This window comes from Trichomonas vaginalis, chromosome III (genome assembly GCF_026262505.1).
Source record: "Trichomonas vaginalis G3 chromosome III, whole genome shotgun sequence".
NCBI classification, from domain to species: domain Eukaryota; phylum Parabasalia; order Trichomonadida; family Trichomonadidae; genus Trichomonas; species Trichomonas vaginalis.
Genome location: NC_067205.1, coordinates 3,254,582 through 3,280,623, shown reverse-complemented (window position 1 = coordinate 3,280,623; position 26,042 = coordinate 3,254,582). Strand labels below are relative to the sequence as shown.

Genomic DNA, 26,042 nt, shown 5'->3' with positions numbered 1-26,042 from the left:
AGCAATGGGAAGAGTTGCAATACTTTTGTAAGTGAGAACATTAGTTGGAACGTTAGTGAGAACGTTTATTTTTACAGTAGTGAAGTCGTTAGTGAAAATGTTAGTGAAAATGTTAGTGAAGTCGTTAGTGTTGTAAAATATACGTTAACGGTTTCGTAAAGTGTCAAATTCACATATCAGGGGTAAGGTGGCGCGCAGTGCCTCCGTACACTTGATATGTATACTAACTAAAACAAAAATCTCACACAGACCTATTGAGAGGAATTGAGAAGAGTTTACACACACTATCGGCAACCCTTTCTCTACATTCAGAGGAAACAAACAGAAAGTAAATCTCTTCTATTTGGTTAACAAATTCACAGGCGCTCCCGCCCGTAACGCACAAAAATTGGAAATGCCCTTTGTCGGCATGAATTGCCAGATACGGTTATTTTTCGAAAAGTACTTATAATGATACATAACAATTGATAGAAAATTTAATTTTTTTTGTTTAGATAAAATTTAATTTACAAAAAATATAAAATTTAGCAATAAGGAGCGACTTCGTATTTAAGGAACGACTCTGCGGAATGAACAGTTGTTCCTCCAACGATTACATCGAATCCAGGTCTTGAAATTTCGGAAGCAACTCTCATTTCTTCATAAGTTGCACCTCCGACGTAGAAAACAATTATTCTTCCTGTTTTAGTTGGCTGTGACTTAGTTGCATATGGGTAATCCTGTTCAGAAAGTTTTCCATCTCTCATTCTTTGTAAAATCCTGGAAAGTAAGCACTTGTACATCTCGTACGCGCTTTTCTCTACCTGTACAATTGATTTGATACCTCTAGCGAACTTTGTGAAGCCAGTTCTATTTTGGAATAAATCTTCGTGTCCTCTCTGGTTATCTCCCATGACTCTTATGATGCCATCGACGTACTTCATCTCGTTGTTATGCCAAACTGACTTCGCTTCGAGTGTTTCGAGCATTTTATTAATCAAATTTGCAGAATTTGATTTTTCGTAATGTAAAGCGAAGATTAAAACGAGTCTTAATGCATCCAAAGGCTTTGCGCTTGGGTTGTTGATGATTTCGATGATTTGTTGGCATTGATCTGAAGGAGAATCGTAAGTAGCGACAATTTGCTCGAGACCGGACACTTCCATCAAATTGGATTGTGTAATCTTAGTATGGAGAGCATTAAACAAGTCCAAATGTGAATTTGCGTAAACTTTTTCGGTTTGGCCTTTAGAAACAGCGCTCATCTTGCCGTGCATGTCATTTATGTCTTCACTTTGACGTTGTATGTCCCTTAGAACTGCTTGGATTCGCTTAACTCTTTCATCTAATTTTGGAGCCAAATCTCCAAGGTACATTGTATAGTATGATGCACTCTCTGGGTCCGTACGCTCATTTAGAACATATTGTGTCCCATTGACATCGACAACATTCTTGTCAATTCCGAATAAATCGTGTAATGCTGAAGAATAGTACCAAAGATGAAGAAGAGGTGCGATTGGATCGGAGCGACGATCAAGTATAAGGACAGTGGCACCTTCCTGTGCTGTAGCAAAGAGATCACGTGAATCATCGATCAATGATGAAACAGATCTTGCAACGGATTGGCATGCGTTGGAGCTGGAATCAAATCTGATGTGTGGCTTAACACGCTGAGAGCAAAGGAATGCGAAGAGTCCTTCAGGAACACGCCCTGCGATTTCTGTAAAGGAATTTCCGGCGCGAAGAGTAGAAATATCGGGGATGTTCAATGAGAAAAGTTTTGCATTGAGTGGATAGAAGTCAAAGAATACCTCTCTGACTGCATCAACAGATGTATGGGAATCATGAGCGGCAAGTTGACGAATATGTGCTTCAGCTGATGTGTTTGTGAAGAATATGTTGTATTTTTGGAAGTGAGGATTGTCTAACTCACGAGAAATCATTTCTACATTTTCTGAAGTTGGACGTACGAAAATAATACAATTAATTGATGCTAAGCTTGGTTCTTCTGGTTTTCCAACACGTGCATTGAGATTTTCGAATAAAACTACTTCATTTTCGAGTAATTCTGTTTTTGTCATTGCAATACTGATATAACTGAATGTATCCTGATCAAGTAGAAGGGCTTTGACACCAGGTAGTGTATCAAGCATTTTCTTGATGTAAAGGAAAGCGCTTGTTTGAACGTTCATTCTTTTTTTGTCAAAAAAACCGATGGGATGAAAATTTTAATCTCGATAAATTTAAAACATAAGTAAAACTACGTTACTCCTCTTGTTTATTTTATGGTTAAAATTTTGAATGAAAAATTTTAATATGTAGATGCTGTTTAATAATATATCCGTGTAAATAATTCAAAAAAAATTATCTAGAGCTTCTTTTAATATCTAGAAACAGCATTACTTAGATAGGAGAGTAAATGTATTATGAAGTTTGATGTTTGAATTCAAATATTATTATATTTGATTTCAGCTCTAATTGCATTATTGAAGCTTGCGTATTGGATTTATAATTTTTTATTCAAAATGTGTTAAGATGAGTTTTGATCAAGTAAGATAATGAATATTAGAATGTTGATGTTAAGAGGAAGAGAATATATGAAAGATGGACATTTAAGAGAACTTATATATGTAATGATGATTCGTCCATGGCCGTTCCAGATACCGGCTGCATGTTCGACATCTGTGAATAAATAGCCGGATGTCTTTGTGAATCCATATGGATGTGATTCTGCATTATCATAAAATTCGTCGGTTGCTTCAATATCACCTTCTGGGATGATCGCATCACGTGATAATGCCCAAGAACTTCCACCACCTGCACCTCCTCTCCCATTTTGTGATGAAAACCCACCAAACCAGCCAGATCCAGCACCTGCATTATCATACTTGTGCCCATCTGGAACTGAATTCGGATTCTTTTTAGATCCGAATCGACAAGCTTCACCTGTTCCGAACGTGAATCCATTTGTAGAATTAGCAAAATATTCATGTTTCAGATTTCCATCCTGAAACCAACTTTGTGCAACAAGATTTCCTCCTGCACCTCCTGAGCCATCATCACTGCTGCCATATTGACCATTAGCATCATCTATTCCCCCTCCACCACCACTAACTAATACTCGATGCCATAAATCATTTTTCAAAAATTTGACAGCGGTTTGACCGCCTCCACTTCCTGAACGTGTATATAGAGAATTTGACGAATCAAAATAATTAGCTGAGCTACCACCACCACCATAGCCTCCTCTAATTCGATATTCTTTAAAACATCTATCTGTACTTTTTTCTTTGATATTATATCCAAAAATCCCTTTGCCACCAATGGTCAGAAAAGTGACGGTGTCAGAATGGAGAATAATGGTTCCAGAAATATAACCTCCTGCGCCGCCATTGTTTGGAGTTCGTTCACAATTGGTGTTGCCGTTATATCGTCGAACAATGGAATCGTCAATACAAGAGTTATTTTCGAATCGATATGATGATGTTTTATTATTAAGAGAACCACCTGATGCACCATATAGTTCAAACATATATTTACCACGTGAAAGTGTGATTTGATAATCTGTGCAAATATAGTGAGATTCACATGGATATTCAAAAATATATCGGTTTGCGCTGATATAAACCTTCTTGACTGCACCAGGAACAGATTCGTTATATAAACTACATGATTTCATGTTTCAAAATATTTTTGCAAAACAAAGTTTCGACAAAAAATCGGCATCACAGATGCCGAAACTTCATCATGTTTAGTGAAATGACCATTCTAATGTAAAATTGATAAAAGATAAATAAAAATTAAATATCAAATAATATGTGGTGAATTTGAATCAAATCTGAAGTTAATTCCTAAACAAAATAGAGGAACATTATAGATTTCACTAATAATGATTTACATCATTTATTTTAAAACACTACTTGCTACAATCATCTTCTTAATTTTGAAAAATTAAATTTGAAATTTTAAATTAACTAGATGTGTGTCAAAAATAATATATATTATAATTTTATGAGTATCAGAGCATCATTACATTAGACATAAACAAAGCAGAGATAATTGTATGAAAAAATGGCAATCAAATAATTTCATAATTTTTTATTATTCTAAATGTGTTAAGATGAGTTTTGATCAAGTAAAATAATGAATATTAGAATGTTGATATTAAGAGGAAGAGAATATATGAAAGATGGACATTTAAGAGAACTTATATATGTAATGATGATTCGTCCATGGCCGTTCCAGATACCGGCTGCATGTTCGACATCTGTGAATAAATAACCGGATGTCTTTGTGAATCCATATGGATGTGATTCCGCATTATCATAAAATTCGTCGGTTGCTTCAATATCACCTTCTGGGATGATCGCATCACGTGATAATGCCCAAGAACTTCCACCACCTGCACCTCCTCTCCCATTTTGTGATGAAAACCCACCAAACCAGCCAGATCCAGCCCCTGCATTATCATATTTTTCCCCATCTGGAACTGAATATGGATTCTTCTTCAGGCCGAATCTTGCAGCTTCACCTGTTCCAAATGTGAATCCATTAGTCGAATTTGCAAAATATTCATGTTTCAAAACACCATTCAAAAACCAATTTTGTGCAACGAGATTCCCTCCTGCACCTCCCGAACCATCATCTAACTTTCCATATTCTCCAAAGGCATTATCTGTGCCCCCTCCACCGCCACTAACTAAAACTCGATGCCATAAATCATTTTCCAAAAATTTGACAGCGGTTTGACCACCTCCACTTCCTGAACCTGCCCACTGAGGATATGAGATATCATAATAATTTGAGAAACTATCTCCACCACCATACCCACCCTTTATTATATATTTTTTCTGAAAGCATTTATCTGTATTCATTTCTTTTAAAGAATGTCCAAAAATTCCTTTCCCTCCAATTGTCAAAAAAGTGACAGTATCGGAATAGAGAATAATTGTTCCAGAAATATAACCTCCTGCACCACCAATGCTTGAATTTTTAATACATTCTGTGTTGCCATTGTAGCGGCGGACAAAAGATTCGTCGATGCAGGAATTATTATCAAAACAAAATGAAGTTGTTTTATTAATGTGAGAACCACCTGAGGCACCATATAATTCAAATATATATTTTCCTCGTGAAAGTTTAACTTTGTAATCAGTGCACACAGAATTCGATTCACATGGATACTCAAAAAGATATTGGTTCCATTTGATGGTGACTTTTTTAACAGAACCTGGAAGAGATTCATTTACTAAACTACAGGTAATCATGCTTCATCACTATCATATAAATCAGATTTAATGAAAACTGTCATTTAAGAGTGCGCTTACACCAACATTTCATCCTATTATTTTTGACATATACTAACTTATGAAGATTGTTTCATCGGAAAATAAGCCGAATATACTTTTTCGATTTTATTTTTGATATCTGCATGCTATTCCAAGTCTTAATATTATGTAAGAACTGCAAAAAATATAAAATTTGTGAGTCTAATATATAATATATGAAGAGACGACAATATCTAATTACAGCACTGTGGATTTAAAATATATATATATATATATGTTAACAACAACTCCTTAATTCCTTTACATAATATATTTGATCTAGTTTTTATTTTTCTATTATCAATAGAAATAATCTAATGAATGAAATTTTCCCATTCTTATAAAAAACCTGTAATGGTATATCCTTATCGGAGAGTAAATATGTTATATAGTTTAATTTGAGCTTTGAATTCATTAGTTTTATTCAGAATATGTTAAGATGAGTTTTGATCAAGTAAGATAATGAATATTAGAATGTTGATATTAAGAGGAAGAGAATATATGAAAGATGGACATTTAAGAGAACTTATATATGTAATGATGATTCGTCCATGGCCGTTCCAGATACCGGCTGCATGTTCGACATCTGTGAATAAATAACCGGATGTCTTTGTGAATCCATATGGATGTGATTCCGCATTATCATAAAATTCGTCGGTTGCTTCAATATCACCTTCTGGGATGATCGCATCACGTGATAATGCCCAAGAACTTCCTCCACCAGCGCCTCCTTGCTGGCTCTGTGATGCAAATCCACCGAACCAACCTGCACCGGCACCAGCATTGTCAAATTTGTCACCATTTGTGACAGAATTTGGATTCTTCTTAGGGTCAAATCGTGCAGCTTCTCCTGTTCCAAATGTGAATCCATTCGTAGAATTAGCAAAATATGTTTTTTGTAATTTTCCATTCAAAAACCAACTTTGTGCAATTATATTTCCTCCTGCACCTCCTGAACCATCGTCAACCATACCGTTATTTCCACCAGATGCATCATCTGTACCGCCTCCACCACCGCTAACTAATACTCGATACCACAAATCATTTTTCAGAAATTTGACAGTGGTTTGACCACCTCCACTTCCTGTACCTTTAATTTGTTGACTGTAAAAATAATTTGCCGAGCTACCTCCGCCGCCATAGCCTCCTCTGTTTCGATATTCGCTAAAGCATCTATCGGTATTTTTCTCTTCGATATTGTAGGAAAAAATTCCTTTTCCTCCAATTGTCAAAAAAGTGATAGTGTCGGAATGGAGAATAATAGTGCCTGAAATATAACCTCCCGCACCACCATTACTCCCGATTTTTTCGCATTGAGTGTTGCCGTTATACCGTCGAACAATGGAATCGTCGATGCACGAATTATTTTCGAATCGATATGATGATGTTTTATTATTAAGAGAACCACCTGATGCACCATATAGTTCAAACATATATTTGCCGCGTGAAAGTATGATTTGATAATCTGTGCAAATATAGTGAGATTCACATGGATATTCAAAAAGATACTGGTTCTCATTTATGGTGACTTTTTTAACTGCACCGGGGACAGATTCGTTATATAACCTATATGATATCATATTTCATAGTATATTTACAAAACAAAGTTTCGACAAAAAGTCGGCATCACAGATTCCGAAACTTCATCATGAATAATAAAATAACTATTCTATGAAAATGAAAAAAAATAAAATATTAAACGATTCGCTATGTAACTAAAACATTTTTTGACGTTGATTTTCATTTTTAGGGTAATTTAATTGAATGATATAAATTTTTACTATGAATCTATAAGGAAATTATCCCCAACTAATACATAACAGAACCAACTTCTTAAATTGGAAAAAAAATAATAAAATTGCTATTTTTGAATTGTTGTGAAAGGTGACTCTGTAATTGTGTAAATACTAAAGCATTTATTCATTATATTTAAACAAGTTGGAGATAAAAATCAATAACGTTATCCTTGTTTTTGCTGAAGTTATCTCTAATTATATTAATCTGATCCCATTCAGTTAATCATTTTTGTTTCATTTAATATTTTTTCTTTTTTAGATAAAAAGAGGAAGAGAATATATGAAAGATGGACATTTAAGAGAACTTATATATGTAATGATGATTCGTCCATGGCCGTTCCAGATACCGGCTGCATGTTCGACATCTGTGAATAAATAACCGGATGTCTTTGTGAATCCATATGGATGTGATTCCGCATTATCATAAAATTCGTCGGTTGCTTCAATATCACCTTCTGGGATGATCGCATCACGTGATAATGCCCAAGAACTTCCTCCACCAGCGCCTCCTTGCTGGCTCTGTGATGAAAATCCACCAAGAAAAATTTCAGCTATTTTGTGCGGCCAAAGTTACTTCCGCATTCATTCTGTATGCGTGCTGGAATACAAGCGAATCCTGGTGGTTTCCTTTTGAAAAATAACAAGTTCATGTATTAATTTTCTATTATTTTCTGCTGCATAATGAAGAGTTGTTTCTTCATTTTCACATTATTCATTTATATTTTCATTAAGTGAAAGAAAAAGTTCAAATATCTTGCTATCGTTATTATTTAATCAAACTTAGCACCGTAATAAAGGAGAAGTGCATATATCTCTTTACTAATGCTATAAGATGCTTCACGAAGAGCTGTATTTCCATATTTATTTTTTGCATTGATATTTGCACCAAGTGAAAGAAAATATTCGCAAAGTGATGGGAATGTTGAAAATTACAGAATAACGAAAGCATTTGTCAACATTATTAGTTTGATCAAAATAAACCAAAAACGAGTCAAGATTATTATAAAAGGCGGACTCGTATAAATCGATCTTTATATTGTATTCATTCATCAAGAATGTGACAAAATCAATGTTGTGTGAAATAATTGCATATTTCATGCATTCTGTATTTGGTGTTTTATATTTCAAACATTCATTCAGGATCTCTTTGTTTCTTCCTAAAAATGAAAATTGAAGACATGTTCCAGTTATTTCTGAGTTAAATTTCGATCTTAATAACTTGAAACAATCAACTGCTCCGTGGTAACAACATAATTCAAGTAATGAATAACCTATGTAATAAAGTGGATAAAAATCGTTTGCAAGTAATTGATCTTTATCAAATTCTTCTCTTTCCGTGAATGCAATGAATCTTTCTATGTTGTCATCCATAATTGTTCTATAAATTGTATTGTCAGAATGAATATCTAAATCTTGGTGGACTAATTCTTCGAAATCATCACACATGTCCAATTGAATTCCATATTCTTTATAAAATAGGAAGTTTGAAATCATTGGAATCATTGTTACCTCTTTTACATCATAATCATCAGATACAAGTTTTGCAAGTTTCAAATATGACTTTGTGCAGCGGTTATTATACGGGATAATATTTAAAATGTCTTTTATAATACATTGTGGAGGATATCCCTTTGAATCAATCAATTCTGTTTTGATCATTTGATAAATATTCTCTATTTCTTCCTCATTATTTGTTTTTAGCTGATACAAGGTAATATATGAATCGATGTAATATTTATAGATACTTCTCAACTTACTGTATTCGTTTGAATTCATGACTTGATCAGACATAATAAACTTACCACAATAATATAAGTCTTATCCTTTCAATTTTCACAAACTATATTGGATGATTAATAGATTCGAATTTAATTAGACCTCAAAGGTATGTTATTTTTGATTTTTAAAATTAAAATTGTAACAAAATAAAACAACTTTTATTAAAAAATCCAGAAAATCATAATTGATCACAAGTTAAAATTAAGCGAATAGCCAAATTCTACTTGGTTAAATGAATCAAGAGCGTTAGCTTGAGACCTAATTTGTACATCAAGCCATGGACGAGGTGAGAAGTCGGCCCTCATCTTAACAAAGCCATCCTGAGAGCAGCAGCATGTAAATGACGCCTTTCTTGGTAAATACATTCCGATTTGAAGGATTGGCTTGAGATTTTTGTCTGTATAAGCCATAAATCCCATTGTTCCGAGCTTGAATGGCGTAGTTCCGCCAATGGTCAGTGATTTTTGAAGGATATCAGCTACAGAATAAATTCCTTTATTTTTAATGCCTTTTATGAGGCCAATTTGTAGCTGACTAGCTGTAAGTTGAGCTATATCAGCAGAGACACTGCACATTATGCCACTTTGATGAAGAGCTGAAGTGGTTAGTTTGGCATTATTTTCTGTAACAGAAAAATTAAGGTTTGCTTCGAATGTATTTGATTTAAACGAGCATAGGGTAAGAATTGAATTGGATTTAGATAAGCCAAGCGCGAACTTTGCAGAAATTGGATTTGAATTAATGATTCCTGCAATAGAAACCATGCCATCATAAAACGTTGGTTGTTTCATAAATAATGATGGAGTGAAATTTCTTGTTGATGCATCAATTTCTACTTTAAATCCTTTTTTAAGTTGTTGACGAAGGGAAGCATATGCAGATAAGTGTGTATCTACCATTCCAATAATTGACGTATTTTCGGAATTGTATTTAGACGTTAATTTAGCAGATGGAGTGGAATTTGGATCGTCAATTAATGAAAAAATACCGTGAAATTTATCGCGTTTGACGTTACATGAGATATTATTCATATCATCTGCGAGAATATGGCTATAAATATGCTTCTGAAGCTTTCTTAATGATTCGAATTGCATTTTTTTTACACTGCAATACCTATTTTCTCCCCCTTTTATTAAATAAGTCAATAGAAAATAAAAATTGGAAGCCTATTGTTGTAAAGGAATCCGGCCTAGAAGTGAGTGTATTCGTATAAATCCCATGAAATAAATCTTACACATTTTTAAAACAAGATGAAAATAAATTTTTTGGCATTTATTTTAATGCCCGACCAAATAATTATGAGTCGTTTGATTGTCATTCTTTCTAAGCATTTTTAAAATAGGCCCAAATAAAATTGAGAATTCGGATGGTTATTCCATATTCGGCTCGAAATTTGATGACAGTTAAGGATGCAGACTTGGCAATTCTTGGGTCATTTTGGCAATTCTTTAAAAATTTGCCCAATAAAATGCATATATCATAGTTATAAGTATTTTGTTTTAGGACTTATTTTTTCTCCTTTTTCTCCATCTTCGAAATTACCAGAAAAAGAATAGTACTTATGTGAGAACATTATTTGCATCATGCGAAATGAGAACTTCGGCAGTTTCTATATTATTCTCATGTACTGCAATATGAAGAGCAGTTTTCCCGTAATCATCTTTTTCATTGATATTTATACCATACGATATAAGAATTTCGGCAGTTTCTTTACTATTATAATATGCTGCAGAATGAAGTGCAGTTTTTCCACCTTCATCTTTTTCATTAATATTAGCACCGTGTAAAATGAGAACTTCGGTAGTTTCTTTGTTATTCTCACGTGCTGCAATATGAAGAGCGGTTTTCCCGTAATCATTTTTTCATTGATATTAGCACCATGTGAAATGAGAACTTCGAGAGCATCTTTACTATTACAATATGCTGCAGAATGAAGTGCAGTTTCTCCAGAATTATTTTTTTTCATTGATATTTATACCATGCGATATAAGAATTTCAGCGGTTTCTTTACTATTATAATATGCTGCATAATGAATTGCAGTTTTTCCGATTTCATTTTTTTCATTGATATTAGCGCCATGTGAAATGAGAACTTCGGCAGCATCTTTACTATTACAATATGCTGCAGAATGAAGTGCAGTTTCTCCAGATTTATTTTTTTTTTCATTGATATTTATACCATGCGATATAAGAATTTCAGCGGTTTCTTTACTATTACAATATGCTGCAGAATGAAGTGCGGTTTTTACATATTCATCTTTTTCCTTGATATTTGCACCATGTGAAATGAGAACTTCAACAGATTCTTTACAATTATAATATGCTGCATAATGAAGTGCAGTTTTTCCACTTTCATTTTTTTCATTGATGTTTACACCGTGTGAAAGGAAGTATTCGATGAGGGATGGAATATTAAATATCGGTGTATAAACAAAGCATTTGTCAAAATCAATAGTTTGATCGAAATAAACTAAAAAGGATTCAAGATTATTGTAAATTCCGCAGTATTCTACATTGATCTTTATTTTGTACTCATTCATCAAGAATGTGACAAAATCAATGTTGTGTGAAATAATTGCATATTTCATGCATTCTGTATTTGGTGTTTTATATTTCAAACATTCATTCAGGATCTCTTTGTTTCTTCCTAAAAATGAAAATTGAAGACATGTTCCAGTTATTTCTGAGTTAAATTTCGATCTTAATAACTTGAAACAATCAACTGCTCCGTGGTAACAACATAATTCAAGTAATGAATATCTTTTCTTAGAATATGGATATAAATTACTTTTAAGTTTTTGATCTTTATCAAATCCATCTCTTTCTGTGAATGAGATAAATATTTCTAAGTCATTATACATAATTGCTCTGTAAATTGTATTTTCTGCATGAATATCGAGATTTTCTGAATTAACTTTTTCAAAATCGGCAGATTTGTCTAATTTAATTCCATATTCATTATAAAATAGGAAGTTTAAGATATGTGTGACAATATTGACCTCTTTGACATGATATTCATCAGATATGAGTTTGGCAAGATATAAATATGACTTTGCATAGCGATTATTGTACGAAATGATATACAAAACATCTTTTATCATATTTTGGGGAGGATATTTATTTGAATCAATCAATTCTGTTTTGATCATTTTGAAAATTGAGTTTAATTCTTCTTCTTTTTCCGTTTTCAACTGATATAACGCATTGCATATATCGATATAGTATTTGTAGTTACTTCGCAATTCGCTGTATTTGTTTGGATGAGCATCTTGGTCGGACATCAATAATTGTTATAAAGGATATATTTGCGTTTTCCCATATAACTTACCACTTAAATTCATTAGGAGAAAAATATCCTATGTTATAAATGTGGAAAGCAATGACTACAAAGATTTCTGATAAAATTTATTACTTTTGATTAAATATATTGATGAGAAACGACACAATAATAATAGTACAGTCAAGAGCAATAGGATTGTCATCCTGATGCTTACATTATACAAGATTTTTATTCCAAACACTCAAAATCAATTGATTCTTTGAAATTAGATAAGATGTTATTAATAGAAATATTATCTGTTTTCCAAAAGATACTGTTTAGAAAAAAAAATTCATATTGGCAAAGGTTCAAGAGCGGGTCGCCTTATTCTTTTTTATTTAAATTTAACAAAGACTCTTTTTTCCAGATTATACTTGTAATTATTGAGAAATATATTTAATATTTGAAAGGGAGAAAAAAAAATTCAAAATACATTTGCTAAAAATAAGAAAAATTAAGAATACAAATACATGGTTTATTGCAGATAAAAACAAATGAGGTGAAAACAGTCGGATAAAATGTTTTGCGTATCATTACAACAAATATTTCGCAGAAATATGGTGAATAAATAGAGAAATGGTGAAGAACATAGGTAGTTATGAAGATATATGAGAAGATATATATGGGAAAACATGAATATGTATATAGATGACAGAAATAATACAAAATGATACGCAAAAAAGTGAAAATGGTAAAAAGAAGAGTTCATATGGCGAATACTTCCATAGGACTCTCATGCACATGAGTGAAACGCTTTCACGTAAGTGTATGACAAAAAATTATGAGAAATAGTCTACACTTGTGAAGCGTCGCCATTTGGCTTTTTCGGAATGTCGATATGATCCAAGAGGTCATCCTTATCAGATGACGTTGGGGTTGCTGATATCGGAGTTGGCTCAAAAAACACAGGAAGAGGTGCCTCAGATAGCTTGGGTTCATAGTTTGTGAAGGTCGGGATTGCGATATCCTCAGTATTTTGTTTTTCAATATAAGCTTGGTAAGATTTTTGGAATTGGATGTGAGACTTTTGTTGATTCATGACATGGTTATAAAAATTATCGGTTATCCTAGCACCCTCCTTCATCATCAGCTGCTTATATTTTTGTTCGGGAGCTACAGGCGATCTTGGGTGTATTCTAGCTCTAGGAGTTGCAGATGGGATTTCTTTCTGATATACGACAATTTTGTACTGTTTGGAAGGATTAAATACACCCGTTGAAAGCTTTAATGGCAATTCTTTCCCGTTATAGAACAATCTAATGATTGTGTCTGGAGATGTGAAGCCATGAAACTCAAGTAAGTCTTCAAGAGTTTCTGTGCCAACACAATTAATGATATGCTTCAGTCCATTGATCCAAGTAAAGGTAAGTTGTATCATTATTAAAGTGAGCTCTTTAGAAAAAAATTCAGAGAATCAGAAAGTTGCCTCGATATTAAAAGTCTGAAATATATGCTTATTGTTGTGAATAATTTGATGAGGAGTGTAATTGAGTTAATTGAAATATTTGAAAGAATATAACGATAATATGGTGAAAATCGTTCTGAATTTTTATGTTATGTTATTTCAAATCAGTATAGCGAGTATATCAATATTTGGAACTTTAAAAATGTTGGAAATTTTGTGAAAGTATTTTACTATACACTTAATGAATATTTTGAAAATCTAATTTACCAAGGACATATCTGCTATCATTTTTCATCGGCGGATGCAAATCGTACGTTAAATTCACATTATTAGAAATTTCTTACGATTTAACATTTTTAATAGTTACATTTATACTATATTGAATTTTTATTTTTTGCTATACTTTCACAAAATGTTATAGACCGAAAATAGATTTTTTCGGTTTTCTCTTCAAATAATTGAAAGAATGATACTATTATAGGTTTATTATATTATATAGCATATAATCATGCTATAGCCGAAAATTATAAGTTTTGAGAAGATTGAATATAACACAAATAAATTTGAATGTAAGTTAAATTGCTTGTTGTTTTTAATAGCTATTTAATGAGAAATCCAATATTGCAAAATTCAAATTGAATGATTGAAAGAACAGAAAAAGTCATTCTTTTCAATTTCGAATATGTTTCATTGTATTTATAATTATATGGCAAATAAGATATTTAAACTTGATTTTTGAAGGAAAATTCACAAAATTGAATAAATTCAAATAATTTTTATTCAAAAATAAACTAGTTATTTGAGTTTAATACTAATTATCTATTCAAACTACAAAGTTTGTAATTTAAAATATTTTGTGAGATCAGATTGAATTAATTCAAGGTTCTTTTCAATTAATATTAATGACCATATTACGCATTTTCGAACATTCTAAACCAAATATATAAAAATGGGAGACGAATGTTAAATTTGCTAGACATGGGGGAGTTGTCTGCAAAGTTTTAGCTCTTATCTCTAACAAAAAATTAATTTTTAAAAAAATGACCGAATACGTTTCACAGCGAGAAAAAAATAAAAGGCAAGATAGAATTTTCTAGACATAAAGAAGTTGTTTACCGAGTTTTAGCTCTTATCTCTAACAAAAAATTAATTTTTAAAAAAATGACCGAATACGTTTCACAGCGAGAAAAAAATAAAAGGCAAGATAGAATTTTCTAGACAGAAATGTTGCATGCTAAGTAGTGTCAACGATAGAAATTGAGATCCTATTAATCGTCGAGGAAGTACGATTATTTTTGGGCGAAAAAGTATCTTAAAATATGATTATTAATATGTTTTTAAAATAAAAAATTTGAAAGTTAATTTGAGATTCTCATATAATTTTTTGAATGAAAAAAATAAATATAGTCTATATGAGTTTTTGAATAATCACACTTGAGATATATCTAAAAAATAATTAAAAATAGAGTTTGAGAAGACTTTTCAAGGTGTAATGAAAAGTGTGATATAGAAAATAATTATAGATATTTTAATTTTATATATTGTGCTAAGCATTATATTAAATTTTTAGGAAAAACACTTTTCATAAGTATTCAATATTTGAAAATACGCTCCAAAAAAGAATAGATTCTTTTATATTCGCTTATATAAAAGGAGACTCTCTATCAGATGCGAATGCCTGAATTCAGCACCTCTGCTAGAGAGTTTCCTCTTATATAAGCAAATCTTTTTCATTCGTTTTTGTTAATATAAAAACATCAAAATCTACCAATATGAGAAATTAAACCCTGCGAGGCACCAGTCTAGAACTGGCACTTCGCAGGGTTGAATTTCTCTTGACAAAATACAATAATCAAATGCTCCAAAGTTTTCAAATTTTTATTAGGAATAGGAGCCTACAAAGCACTGATTATATATCAGTGCCTGGTAGGCTCCTATTCCTTCTCTGAAGCTGGAAAATTTTGTCTGAATAGTTTAACATTTGGACAAAATTTCCCAGCTTCAGAGAAGGAATTGGAGGGTGAGAGGCATATAGGCATACTATATACCTCTCACCCTTCAATTTCCTCGGGAAAGTTCGAAAACTCGGTCGCAATCAGATGGAATTGCGACCGAGTTTTCGAACTTTCTATTAGGAATAGGAGCCTACAAAGCACTGATTATATATCAGTGCCTGGTAGGCTCCTATTCCTTCTCTAAATGGGAGAAACTTTGTTTGAATAAGATAACATGCGAACAAAGTTTCTCCCATTTAGAGTGGGATTTGGAGGGTGAGAGGTACATAGATAGACTATGTATCTCTCACCCTCCAATTCCCTCGGGAAAGTTCGAAAACTTTGGTGCAATCAGCAACGATTGCACCAAAGTTTTTGCGTTTAATTGAAGGAATTGCTCTTTATGATATATACAGTTACAATGCATATATCATAAGGAGCAATTCTTTCCAGATATCTGGCAAACTTGCTCGCAATGGTTCACAATTGCGAACAAGTTTTGTCATTTGTCAAGAGAAATTAAACCCTGCGAAGCGCCAGTTCTAGACTGGCACCTCGCAGGGTTTAATTTCTCATATTGGTAGCTTTTTATGTTTTTATATTAACAATAACTCATGAAAAAGATCCGCTTATATAAGAGGAAACTCTCTATCAGAGGTGCTGAATTCATGCATTCGCATCTGATAGAGAGTTTCCTTTTATATAAGCAAATATAAGAGAATCTATTTTTTTGGACCGTATTCTCAAATATTGAATACTTATGAAAAGTGTTTTTTTCTAAAAATCTCAGAATATATTTACAATAGTAAAATAAATAAGATATTTAAATTTATTTTTAAATGCTTTTTTTATATGAGATTCTCAAAAGTTATATCAAAAGTCTGTTTTTTCTAAAATCTAATATCATAATATATTTCTCATTTTAAGTACATCTTAATTCATTTTATTTTCTATATTTTTTCAATATTTTTGAGGGAATTGTGTTGCTTCCCCGACAATAAAATTGAGAGGTTTACACATTGACACTACTTAGCATGCAACAATCTCTAACAAAAAATTAATTTTTAAAAAAATGACCGAATACGTTTCACAGCGAGAAAAAAATAAAACTGTACATTGATTTTCATTTTCATTTAAAAAAAAAAAAAAGGCAATGGGGCTTCCAGGCACTTCGTGCCCTCTAGCCCCGGAGAAACTAGAGGAGGAATGATACAAAGACCAGATGAAAAAAATAAAAATATTATAATAAAATTAAATTTTTAGTCTTAAATTGTTTTTTTTTATTCGGTATATTCTGAATCTTGAATGTCTTGGAAATTTTCTTCTTCTTCACTCTCTGAGGTGAGGATTTCTTCGACTTCTTCTTCTTCGCTCTCTGAGGTGAGGATTTCTTCGACTTCTTCTTCGCCATTGGGAGCAACAAATCCTGCGATGAAAACTTTGTATATACCTTCTTGAGGAGTCTCTATGATGAAAGTCGTATTGTTGAGGAAATGGAACTCGACATCTTGAACAAATTGGCAACTGCTGTGTGTGAATTTTGCAATTGTGAGAGGCTTTCCTTTATAGCCCTTGGGAAAGCTTGAGATAGTTACTGTTCCTCCATATGGAACTCTGGCAGGAATATCTAAAGCAACAGTTGTTATAACGTGGAAATTGTCTTGAATTCTGGTAAAGGTTATACAATATAACGTTTTGACTGGTGTTTTTGTAGAAAATATAGTAAAAGACCTTTCACCATGTTCATTCAATTCTTCCAAATAATTGTATGAATTTGGATATAAACGGACAAATTCAGCAATTTTAACTTCTTGTAAATGCTTCTGCAAGTTCTTTGGAAACAAGTGAATGAACTGGTCAATAGCTTGCAACGCTATGAGATTGGCAGTAACGGGTAAATATGAAGCAAACATGTCAACAAGTACGCCAGGGTCTTTGATTTCGTTTTCAAGAGGCTGAATGGCATCCATGACAGCTTGAAACATCTCGTTATAATCTCGATTGTCTTCTGAACCCCACTGTTCATTTAACTTATCTAACAATTCTAACCTTTTCTTTGCGTATTTTCTACGAACTTTCTCTGAAAGAGGAGTGTCGCTATCTTGTGTGTCTTGAATTTGAGACTTAAATTGTTTGCTAAAGGCGAGATATCGTGTTTGCGACCTAGTGGTCATTGCAGAATGTGTTTCTGTATGTTCGATTGGATGTGTTTCTGTATTTTCGGGTGGTTGTGTTTCTGTATGTTCGATTGGAGTCTGATTGGTATGAACTTCTTCTGAAAATGCTTCTGTTCCGATAGTTGTTGTTGCCTGACCTGTTGGCTGAGCTGTTTCTTTGTGCAAATGCATATTGTCCAACAAATTGTCTTGAATTGTATGAGGAAGTTGCTTTGGTATTATAGGAGGTCGTAAGGGTTTTGAGAATGGTGAGACATAAGTTGTAGGAACTTTAACTGCAGAGGTAGTCGACGAATTGTTTGCGACACTTTTTCTTCCTTCCATTATGAAAAATAAACTGTTTTTTTCGGACTACTCATAGAAAAGTTTAAAATAAACGGTTTTCAACGGAGACCCCCTCTATTTTTTTATTTTATTTAATAGTTACCGTTGGCAAACCGTTCCATCTCAAATATTGAATGAACTATAAACGTTTTTTGTTTTCTATATATACTTTTTTGTCCAACGGTAAAACTTTTTACACAACGGTTTTTGAGAGTCGTCGCCGTTGACTTTTTTGTAGAGCACTCAAAATAGTATAACTTTGTCCGGACAAGTAAGGGTCTATCGTCGCTACAGGAAAAGTTACAGGCGTTCCAAGGAAGTATACTTTGAGAAGCCTTTTCCCCTTATAGAATGAGATAGGACGGTTATTTTACAAAACTGACAACACTTTGACCGAGTAGTTTTTTGTGCTGAACAAAAAGTGTCATATAAACATCTGTCAAAAACCGCTTTTTAACTTCACTTAAAATGCCACGTAAGCTACGTAAGAATATACGTAAGAGGAAGGGAGCATTGAAACATCCAATAGTAAAACTGACACCACAACAACAGTTGCAACAACAAATGATGAATGACCCCACTATGTTGCAACAAATGTCAAGCAACCCTATGCTTTTAAACCGAGTTATTGGTGCACAGAGTGGAGGTTTAAGAGCGGCACTTTTAGCGAAAATGGCAGGCTATGGTGGAGCTGCAGACGGAACAGCTTATAACCCTCAAAGTCAAATGAATTTGAGTTCACTCAAAAATCAAATAACAGATGTCAAAAAGTCAAACATAGACATACAGAAACAAATAAGTGAAAACGAAAAGAAACTAGAATATGACAGACACACAAAGAAACTCAATGAGTTAAACGTAGAGAAAAAGAAGAAAGAAGAACAACTGAAAGAACTAAGTACAGAGGAATATGCGAAAAAAGTGTCAGAAAAAGCAGCAGAAGTAGCAAAAATGGAACAAGATGTTATAAATTTGAAAAACCATACTACTCAATATAAAGTACTGAAAGATGAAGAAATAAAACAAAAAGCCCTGAAGACATATATGGATAGCGATGAGTATAAAAAAGAAGTTGAAGCAAATGTAAAGGCAGAAAAACTTTTACAGTTGCAAAACCAAACCGTACAGTATGAAAACTTAGCACAAGAAAGTAAAAATAACGACGCAGCCATGCAAAAGGCAATGAAAAGCGCAGAATATATAAAAGCTAATAATGACTGGTTAGATGCCCAAGCCAACGCTAAAGCAGCCCAACTTATAGGGTCAATAAGGACAAAAATACAAGCGGATGAAGACAGTTCAAATGAAGCTTTAATGAATGCTGACTTTAAGAACGCCTTCGAAGCTCTTCATAGTAAGGTGAAACTAGTGAACGACTTCTCATCTGGAAAGAAACTGAAGTCTGAAGGTTTCGACAAAGAGTTAAGAGAAGTAGCACAAAATATGACGAAAATAACAGATGCAGCAACGAGACAGGCAGTTCAAAGTGCCTATGACGCCGTTAGAGCAACTGTTGTGGAAAGTCAAGAAAAAGAGTTACAACAGACCAAAACAGACCTAGTAAATGCTTTCTTAAAACGAAAAGTCAGGTAGGACATTATGCTGCAGATGGAACATATGTGCCAGCTGGTGGAACTTATATACCACCAAACCCTCCAAGAGAAGCACCTGCACCAGGACTACCTAAAACATTTACATCGTCACATGGACACAGACACAGGCATGCACCAAAACCAACACAAAACACACACAACCAACAGTTCAAAATCCAGCACCACAACCAACAGTTCAAAACACTGCACACAACCAACAGTTCAACAGCACAACAACCAACAGTTCAAAACCCTGCACAACAACAACCACAAACAGAGCAAGGACATAAAAGAAGTAGAGAACAAGGAAACCAAGAATTCTTAAAAATGCTTAAGGAAGATTATGGTTACCCAGATACTCTTGACTTTAGTGACAGATATAAAGAAGCTATTAGAAAGTTCAAGGAAGGAAATACTGACCCGAACCTATTTAGCTTTATGGTTCAGCACCAAATGGGATATAATTTCAAACCTGGAAAATACAAGCTCGCTAAGGGATATGATTTAATAGCATATCATCCAAATGACATGATGAATTTACTCCGAGATATTTGGTGTCAGAGCTAAATGATAATTCAACTCTCTTCATGAAACGCGTAAAAAATAGAGACGGAACGAAAGAAGAAAGGTTATGAGTGCGGATGACTTAGATAGGGAACTTGTTAAAAACGGTCTCGGAATATATGAAATGCCAGCAGATGAGGTACAAGAAACTCCACAGGAAGAAGTTCAGATACAACCAGACATGGAAGAAATAGTTCAGCAACAACAGCTAGAAGAGCCTGAAGGAAACGAACAAGTCCCTCCTTTGGAAACTAACTTCACAGAACTAGATGAAGATTTGGAACAGCCGAAAAATCTTGACCCTCAACAAGAGTATGAGGAGAATATGGAATCTTTCCAAGAGTCTAAGAAAAATTCGGCTGACATAGTAGAAGAATATCGAAAAATGTTCGCCGACATACAAAAGACTCCAACATCAGATGAAAATATTCAGCATAGAATGGAAGTACTGAAAGAAAATGTACGCAAATACAATAATCCTTTTTACTTACGACCATATAACGTTCAATCTTTGGCTGAACTCGGTGAAAATAAAAGGTTAAATTTCAACAAAACATATAGAAATGAAACATTGTTTAAAGTTCATTCAGAACCTAACCAATATGGAAACAAACCTACTTTTGTTTCTGCAGACTATGGAACTACAATGAGATGGGGTCATAAAGCTAATCCGGATAGGTGGTTCATAAACTTACAACCAATTCCAAGAAGTTGTAGACGCAATGGAAGTGAATGGTGAACCAGATATAGCTGGTATTTTCAGCGCGGCTTTAATGCCATTGAAAGATATGAAAGATGCAGATATTTTGGACCAGTATGAAATGAACATGGCTGATGGAAATATAACACCTGACGTTCTAGAACATTTATCTCAAAGAACTACACAGAACCATAGAGATGGTATATTTGGTGAAGAGTTTAGAAAGAAAGTTAGGGAGAGAGAAGGAAGAGAACCTATTGTACATGACCTTGCAAACGAAAGTTTAAAATGTCATAAAAACTTACTTTGCAGACAATGAACTGAGAAGGGATGAATATTTAAGAAAACTCAAATGGACAGTACCAAATGAAATGTTAGTATTGAAAAACATGTTCCTTGACAAAATAAAACCAACTACAGAAATAAATGACGCAAGACTGAAACATTGGGTAAAAGCTTTCCCATTCACAAAAGATATTATTGGTAACATGGAAAGAAAACCAGAATGGCTACAAAAACATATATTTGGAAACGAGCTTATTCCATATGGACAAGCTCTGTTTGAAGAGCTTGAACCGGAAACTCAGGAAAGAGTCATGCAAACAATACGCGAAGACTCAAATACAAACTATGACAAAATCTTTCTAGGATATAGGTTACCTGAGATGGGCGACCAGAGCCCAAAGGCAAAAAGGACATGGGAAATTTACAACATACTAGGTGAACATGAGGCAAAGATGCAACAACTTGAAGCAGAGGGCAAGTTACCAAAAGCGACACCAAAGAAGAAGAGAAGAGTAGAACAAAGTGAAAGTAGTGAAGAAGTAACTTCATCTAGTGAAAGTAGTGGCAATGAAGGAAAAAGAAGAGTTAAAAACTCAGTCAGGAAGAAAGTAAAGCTTGGTCGAGTGGGTTCTATTATGACATAAATCCAACTATTCTATATTTTTACCCATATGAAATGTACGCCGCTCAGAATATAACGCCAACAGTTTTGGATGCCATGAACGGAAATGTTTCCGAATGGTATAACGAATGCGACAATGCCATTAGAAGGTCAGAAATAGTTCCTGGAACTTACGAATATACAACTGCTGTTTCTTATGGAAACGTAGGTGAGTTTGGAGAAGGTTCTTCAACAACAGTAGATATTGCTTGCGACAGGTTTCATATTATTTCTATTGACAACTCATTCTTATACGTGGAACAAGACATTGAAATAAAACCTTCTGCCAAGTTGTCTGACAAGAAAGGTTGCAATGGAATTTTCTATGTCGGATACCAATATGCTCCAGAAGTTTTCATGGGATATAAGATATATTCTAACTCTGACTTAGTTCAAACAGTAACATGGGCAAACTATGAATGGTTCGCTTTGAGAAACTCAGTACAACCACAAGCTAGAGAACAAACAGACCAGTATGCAACTATTGAGAAAATAAGAAGACTTGACCCTAACGTTCCAGGAGTTTATGTTAACCTTTCTGGTTCAGATGGAACTGCTGCACTAAAGTAAAACTGAAACTTAGAGTTCCTTTGTCATCTTTCCTCATCTTCAGGTTTTTAAGATACTTGCCAAACTGGGCAGGAAAAATTTCTATCGAACTTACTCCAAGCAAAAATAACTTAGTCATTGCACCAACACAAGACCCATTCACATTACGTAGCTGGAACTGGTGGAGCAAGTTCTTGACTTTTGCAAAGACAAAGTTGACTTAGACTTTGGTTTCTCAAACTTCAACAATGAAGTAAACTATTATTTCAATGCTGCTGGAACTGCTTGGGACCCAGTTAAGTTCACATGCGAAAAATTTGAATGCAAGAGAATAGAAAGCAGACTTGCAGTCTATATGTTGGACCCAGATATTTCAAATGCTTTAGCTGCCAAATATATTGCAGTTCCACTTATGTTCCCTATACACCAAATATCTGTCAAAGACTTTGCAGGTGAAGTTGGAAACCAAAGTGCTGACCCAGGTGCAAGAACAGATATTGCTTTAACAACTGCAATGAAACATGCAGATACTATGTTTGTACTGTTCAGACGAACTATAAATGACTATTCTTGTTTCTACAACCCTGGTATTAAATATCATATAAACATAGATGGCAAATATTATCCAAGAGAAGAATATTCTACAGTTGAGGATATGAGGTCATACAACTTGACATTAGATGCTATGAACTTTAACAACAACTTCACAACAACCATTAACCCTGAAATGCAAAGTTCTATTATGCCATATGTGAAAGTATGGACTCATACAGGAGGTCAAAAAACTCAATATACAAATGGAGACCGTTCAAACTTTTGGCTTGGCATTCCATTTGCTGACTCAGAAGACTTTATGGGTGGTATTTCAACTGTTGGTACTGTACAAATACAATATACTGGTGACAGAGACGGTCCAGATGAATTGAGAGCAAAGAAGTTTACAAAACCAATAGCACTTTTCACGGAAGATGCTCTTTTGAAGATTCGTTCGATGAAACCTGCTGGGGCTCCTCAGATTGGCATAACGACAGCTTCCATCGAGCAGATTTTGGCAGCAGGTCAGTAAGTTGTTCTTGAACTGACTTCTCTCCGTCAAATATTGACAGTACGCCAGTTTTGACATAATATTGTATTATAAACTTACCTTTAGAAATATCTGTAAGTTTTGTTGTTATATTTTTGTCTGCTTCAAGAACTTTCACCATTTCAGTTATACCAACTTTCTTTGCTTTATGAAAATATTTTGGTTCAGCAAAGACTGCTATTCTATAACATTTTCCATTGTTTGTATAAAGAACTATTCTGTCAATGTATTTGTATTGTTTGTGTGTGTAAACTTTGTTCTGCTTCAATTCGAAGAGATATCCGAATACGTCCATCTTTTTATTCTAAGTAAAATGTCATTTCCGAAAAATAGAAGCGTAAGTGTTTCAAAAGGTTTAATGGCGGTGGCAGATGTGAAGTTAAATTCACCAACTCAAACAAACAGTCAAAGTGTTATTGTCAATGTCAAAGACAGAGATGTTGAAGTGGGGAAACCATACGAAGACGAAGATGGTATAACAATTGTTCCTGTAAAAGAACAACCAACATATCCTGAAGTTAGCAGAGACTTAAGTTCTGTTGCAGATATTCGAAACGACTACCAACAACTGAAAGACAAACTTCAAACTCAGGAGAAGATTTGTCAAGCTTTAAGTATAATGTTAAACTTGGTCGAACACAACCCTGTAAAAGTGAACTCATATGTCATTGCACCTCATGAAGTTTTGAAAGAACTATTGAAACTTTTGACAGAGGCAGACGATATAAACATCAAAGAAATAGAACCCGACATTAGTTGCTGTGGTGTTTCATATAATGTCATTGACAAGATATACGTTATGAAAGGAGGTGAAACGTTGAACTTAAAATATAGTTTCCCAGACGTTATAAAAATATTTGACGACCACAACATTTCATTAAAATTTATTTGCTAAGTAAAAATGTCAAAACTTCTTGAAAGATGTTTGAAGAAAAATAATATAGACTTTATTTCATGTAAAGGACTTTACACACTTTTGAACGATATGAAAGACCCTGTTTTGTTTGTTCGTGTAGACAAAGGAAAGTTCTATGTCTTTACAAAATATTTGAACTTCTTAGACAGAGAACTTCAAGAAACGCCATGTGAAAGTTTAGATGAAGTTCTTCTCCACTTTCAGAAAAACTTTTAAATATATATAAATGGCAGAAGACATATAATGGTTTATACTATTACGACTAAAAACCCTGAGTCATATAATTCTATAACAACAAACTTACAAAGTCCTCAAGGACGATATTGTAAACTAACCTTAAACACAATGACGACTAAAGCCTGTTTTGCTCTTTTGACACCAGAAGACTTTATTGTTGTGAATGGTAAAAAATACTCCTTTGAAGATACTTACTCAGATATACCACCAACAGGTTTTGTTGACTTATTTAATACTTTAAGGACGGATGTAACATGTGCTGCAACTAGAGCAGGTTTCATTATGTTTGGATGTCCGACTGAGTTTACTATAAACGATATGAGCTATAATACAAAACTTATTTCTGGTTTTTACTACCAACAGTTTCCTATAACAGGAAAAGGTGTCATACAAGGAATGTCTATTCCATTGACTTAAGCACACCAATTTATATATTGTTTCAAACTTAGGTTCAAAGTGTTATTCGAATGTCGACAGAAACTATTATGACCAAAAGATACTTATGCGTATAAACAATACTTTCTCTGCTGGTTTGCCTATTGTTCATTCGAATGCAGAATTTTCAACCTTAGTGAACTCAAACACTTTGGCAAGTATAACGTTGACATTAGTTGACGCAAACTTTGTTCCTGTAAAACTTTTATGTCCTATGTATTTGTCAATGACGGCAGAAAGTTTCGAATTGGAAGATGCAACTGGTGAAAGTATTGTATTACAAGAACAACTTCAACAACAAATAGCTCAAGAACAACAAATGCAACAAATGGAACAACAAAGTCAAGAATAAAAAAAAAAATATTTTTTTTTTTTTATAAAAATGTACAGAATAGATGTTTCAGATTTTTATGACTTCCAAGCATTCAGAAATATGTGTCCATTTGAGACTATAACAAAGCAGTCGAGAATTTGAAACGTTTAGTCATTTATGTCGACTCTGCCCCAGAATGTTATGTTATGAAAGAATGGGATGTTGTCTTTAACAAACCAAGAGCAACAATAGTTTCAGAACAAGAATGTAGACAGAAACTTAAGAAAATAAAAGTCGTACAAGTTGGCATGAAGATGTTAGATGCTTGGGATATCTTATTGTCAAAGTTAGAAGATTTTTCAGTTCGAGGTATAAAGTTCTATACACCTTCTCCAAACTTCTATTCTATCTTCACTGGATATAAATACGAACAAGTAGAATGGAAAGAAAATATTATAGAAGCTTGGTTAGACCATGTCAAAGAAATTATATGCAATGGAAACGAAAAGTCTATGAGTATATCTTATGTTGGTTTGCAAACATCTTACAACATCCAAGTGCTAAAAATGAAACTGCTCTCATTATAATTGGAAAACAAGGAACAGG

The 26,042-nt window shown here is 33.6% G+C and overlaps 13 protein-coding genes and 1 pseudogene across 14 annotated transcripts, besides 4 other annotated features; 4 read left to right on the top strand and 10 right to left on the bottom strand.

Moving 5' to 3' along the window:
- Positions 1–229: part of a mobile genetic element that runs on past the window's edge.
- Positions 230–382: 153 nt separating this feature from the next.
- Positions 383–2,180, bottom strand: TVAGG3_0632820 (vesicle docking involved in exocytosis; the record flags this gene model as incomplete). Its single annotated transcript, XM_001301340.1, has 1 exon — positions 525–2,171. One exon carries the CDS (start codon positions 2,169–2,171, stop codon positions 525–527), a length of 1,647 nt encoding a protein of 548 aa, XP_001301341.1.
- Positions 2,181–2,509: 329 nt separating this feature from the next.
- TVAGG3_0632810 (glycine-rich protein family) lies at positions 2,510–3,658 on the bottom strand (the record flags this gene model as incomplete). The annotated part of the gene is made up of 1 exon (XM_001301341.1): positions 2,510–3,658. One exon carries the CDS (start codon positions 3,656–3,658, stop codon positions 2,510–2,512), a length of 1,149 nt encoding a protein of 382 aa, XP_001301342.1.
- A 436-nt stretch (positions 3,659–4,094) lies between these two features.
- TVAGG3_0632800 (glycine-rich protein family) lies at positions 4,095–5,246 on the bottom strand (the record flags this gene model as incomplete). Its single annotated transcript, XM_001301342.1, has 1 exon — positions 4,095–5,246. The coding sequence occupies one exon, from the start codon at positions 5,244–5,246 to the stop codon at positions 4,095–4,097; it is 1,152 nt and encodes a 383-aa protein (XP_001301343.1).
- A 494-nt stretch (positions 5,247–5,740) lies between these two features.
- Positions 5,741–6,886, bottom strand: TVAGG3_0632790 (glycine-rich protein family; the record flags this gene model as incomplete). Its single annotated transcript, XM_001301343.1, has 1 exon — positions 5,741–6,886. One exon carries the CDS (start codon positions 6,884–6,886, stop codon positions 5,741–5,743), a length of 1,146 nt encoding a protein of 381 aa, XP_001301344.1.
- Positions 6,887–7,206: 320 nt separating this feature from the next.
- On the bottom strand, positions 7,207–8,900 carry TVAGG3_0632780 (protein of unknown function (DUF3447); the record flags this gene model as incomplete). The annotated part of the gene is made up of 1 exon (XM_001301344.1): positions 7,964–8,893. The coding sequence occupies one exon, from the start codon at positions 8,891–8,893 to the stop codon at positions 7,964–7,966; it is 930 nt and encodes a 309-aa protein (XP_001301345.1).
- A 117-nt stretch (positions 8,901–9,017) lies between these two features.
- On the bottom strand, positions 9,018–10,065 carry TVAGG3_0632770 (uncharacterized protein; the record flags this gene model as incomplete). Its single annotated transcript, XM_001301345.1, has 1 exon — positions 9,070–9,975. One exon carries the CDS (start codon positions 9,973–9,975, stop codon positions 9,070–9,072), a length of 906 nt encoding a protein of 301 aa, XP_001301346.1.
- Positions 10,066–10,833: 768 nt separating this feature from the next.
- TVAGG3_0632760 (ankyrin repeat and SOCS box-containing protein 4 family) lies at positions 10,834–12,162 on the bottom strand (the record flags this gene model as incomplete). The annotated part of the gene is made up of 1 exon (XM_001301346.1): positions 10,834–12,162. The coding sequence occupies one exon, from the start codon at positions 12,160–12,162 to the stop codon at positions 10,834–10,836; it is 1,329 nt and encodes a 442-aa protein (XP_001301347.1).
- A 492-nt stretch (positions 12,163–12,654) lies between these two features.
- TVAGG3_0632750 (uncharacterized protein) lies at positions 12,655–13,583 on the bottom strand (the record flags this gene model as incomplete). The annotated part of the gene is made up of 1 exon (XM_001301347.1): positions 12,994–13,578. One exon carries the CDS (start codon positions 13,576–13,578, stop codon positions 12,994–12,996), a length of 585 nt encoding a protein of 194 aa, XP_001301348.1.
- Positions 13,584–14,019: 436 nt separating this feature from the next.
- Positions 14,020–14,830: a mobile genetic element.
- Positions 14,831–15,462: 632 nt separating this feature from the next.
- Positions 15,463–16,010: a mobile genetic element.
- Positions 16,011–16,879: 869 nt separating this feature from the next.
- On the bottom strand, positions 16,880–17,569 carry TVAGG3_0632720 (attachment subunit-related family; the record flags this gene model as incomplete). The annotated part of the gene is made up of 1 exon (XM_051240885.1): positions 16,880–17,569. The coding sequence occupies one exon, from the start codon at positions 17,567–17,569 to the stop codon at positions 16,880–16,882; it is 690 nt and encodes a 229-aa protein (XP_051087472.1).
- A 38-nt stretch (positions 17,570–17,607) lies between these two features.
- TVAGG3_0632710 (attachment subunit-related family) lies at positions 17,608–18,100 on the bottom strand (the record flags this gene model as incomplete). The annotated part of the gene is made up of 1 exon (XM_051240884.1): positions 17,608–18,100. A coding segment is annotated over one exon (493 nt), but the record flags the coding sequence as incomplete, so codon positions are not given.
- Positions 18,101–18,568: 468 nt separating this feature from the next.
- TVAGG3_0632700 (protein of unknown function, DUF4106 family) lies at positions 18,569–18,958 on the top strand (the record flags this gene model as incomplete). Its single annotated transcript, XM_051240883.1, has 1 exon — positions 18,569–18,958. A coding segment is annotated over one exon (390 nt), but the record flags the coding sequence as incomplete, so codon positions are not given.
- Positions 18,959–20,130: 1,172 nt separating this feature from the next.
- Positions 20,131–21,886, top strand: TVAGG3_0632690 (annotated as a pseudogene). Its single transcript has one exon. A coding segment is annotated over exon 1 (1,756 nt).
- A 31-nt stretch (positions 21,887–21,917) lies between these two features.
- TVAGG3_0632680 (uncharacterized protein) lies at positions 21,918–22,179 on the top strand (the record flags this gene model as incomplete). The annotated part of the gene is made up of 1 exon (XM_051240882.1): positions 21,918–22,179. A coding segment is annotated over one exon (262 nt), but the record flags the coding sequence as incomplete, so codon positions are not given.
- Positions 22,180–22,803: 624 nt separating this feature from the next.
- Positions 22,804–26,042: part of a mobile genetic element that runs on past the window's edge.
- Positions 23,894–24,430, top strand: TVAGG3_0632670 (protein of unknown function, DUF4106 family; the record flags this gene model as incomplete). Its single annotated transcript, XM_051240881.1, has 1 exon — positions 23,894–24,430. One exon carries the CDS (start codon positions 23,894–23,896, stop codon positions 24,428–24,430), a length of 537 nt encoding a protein of 178 aa, XP_051087468.1.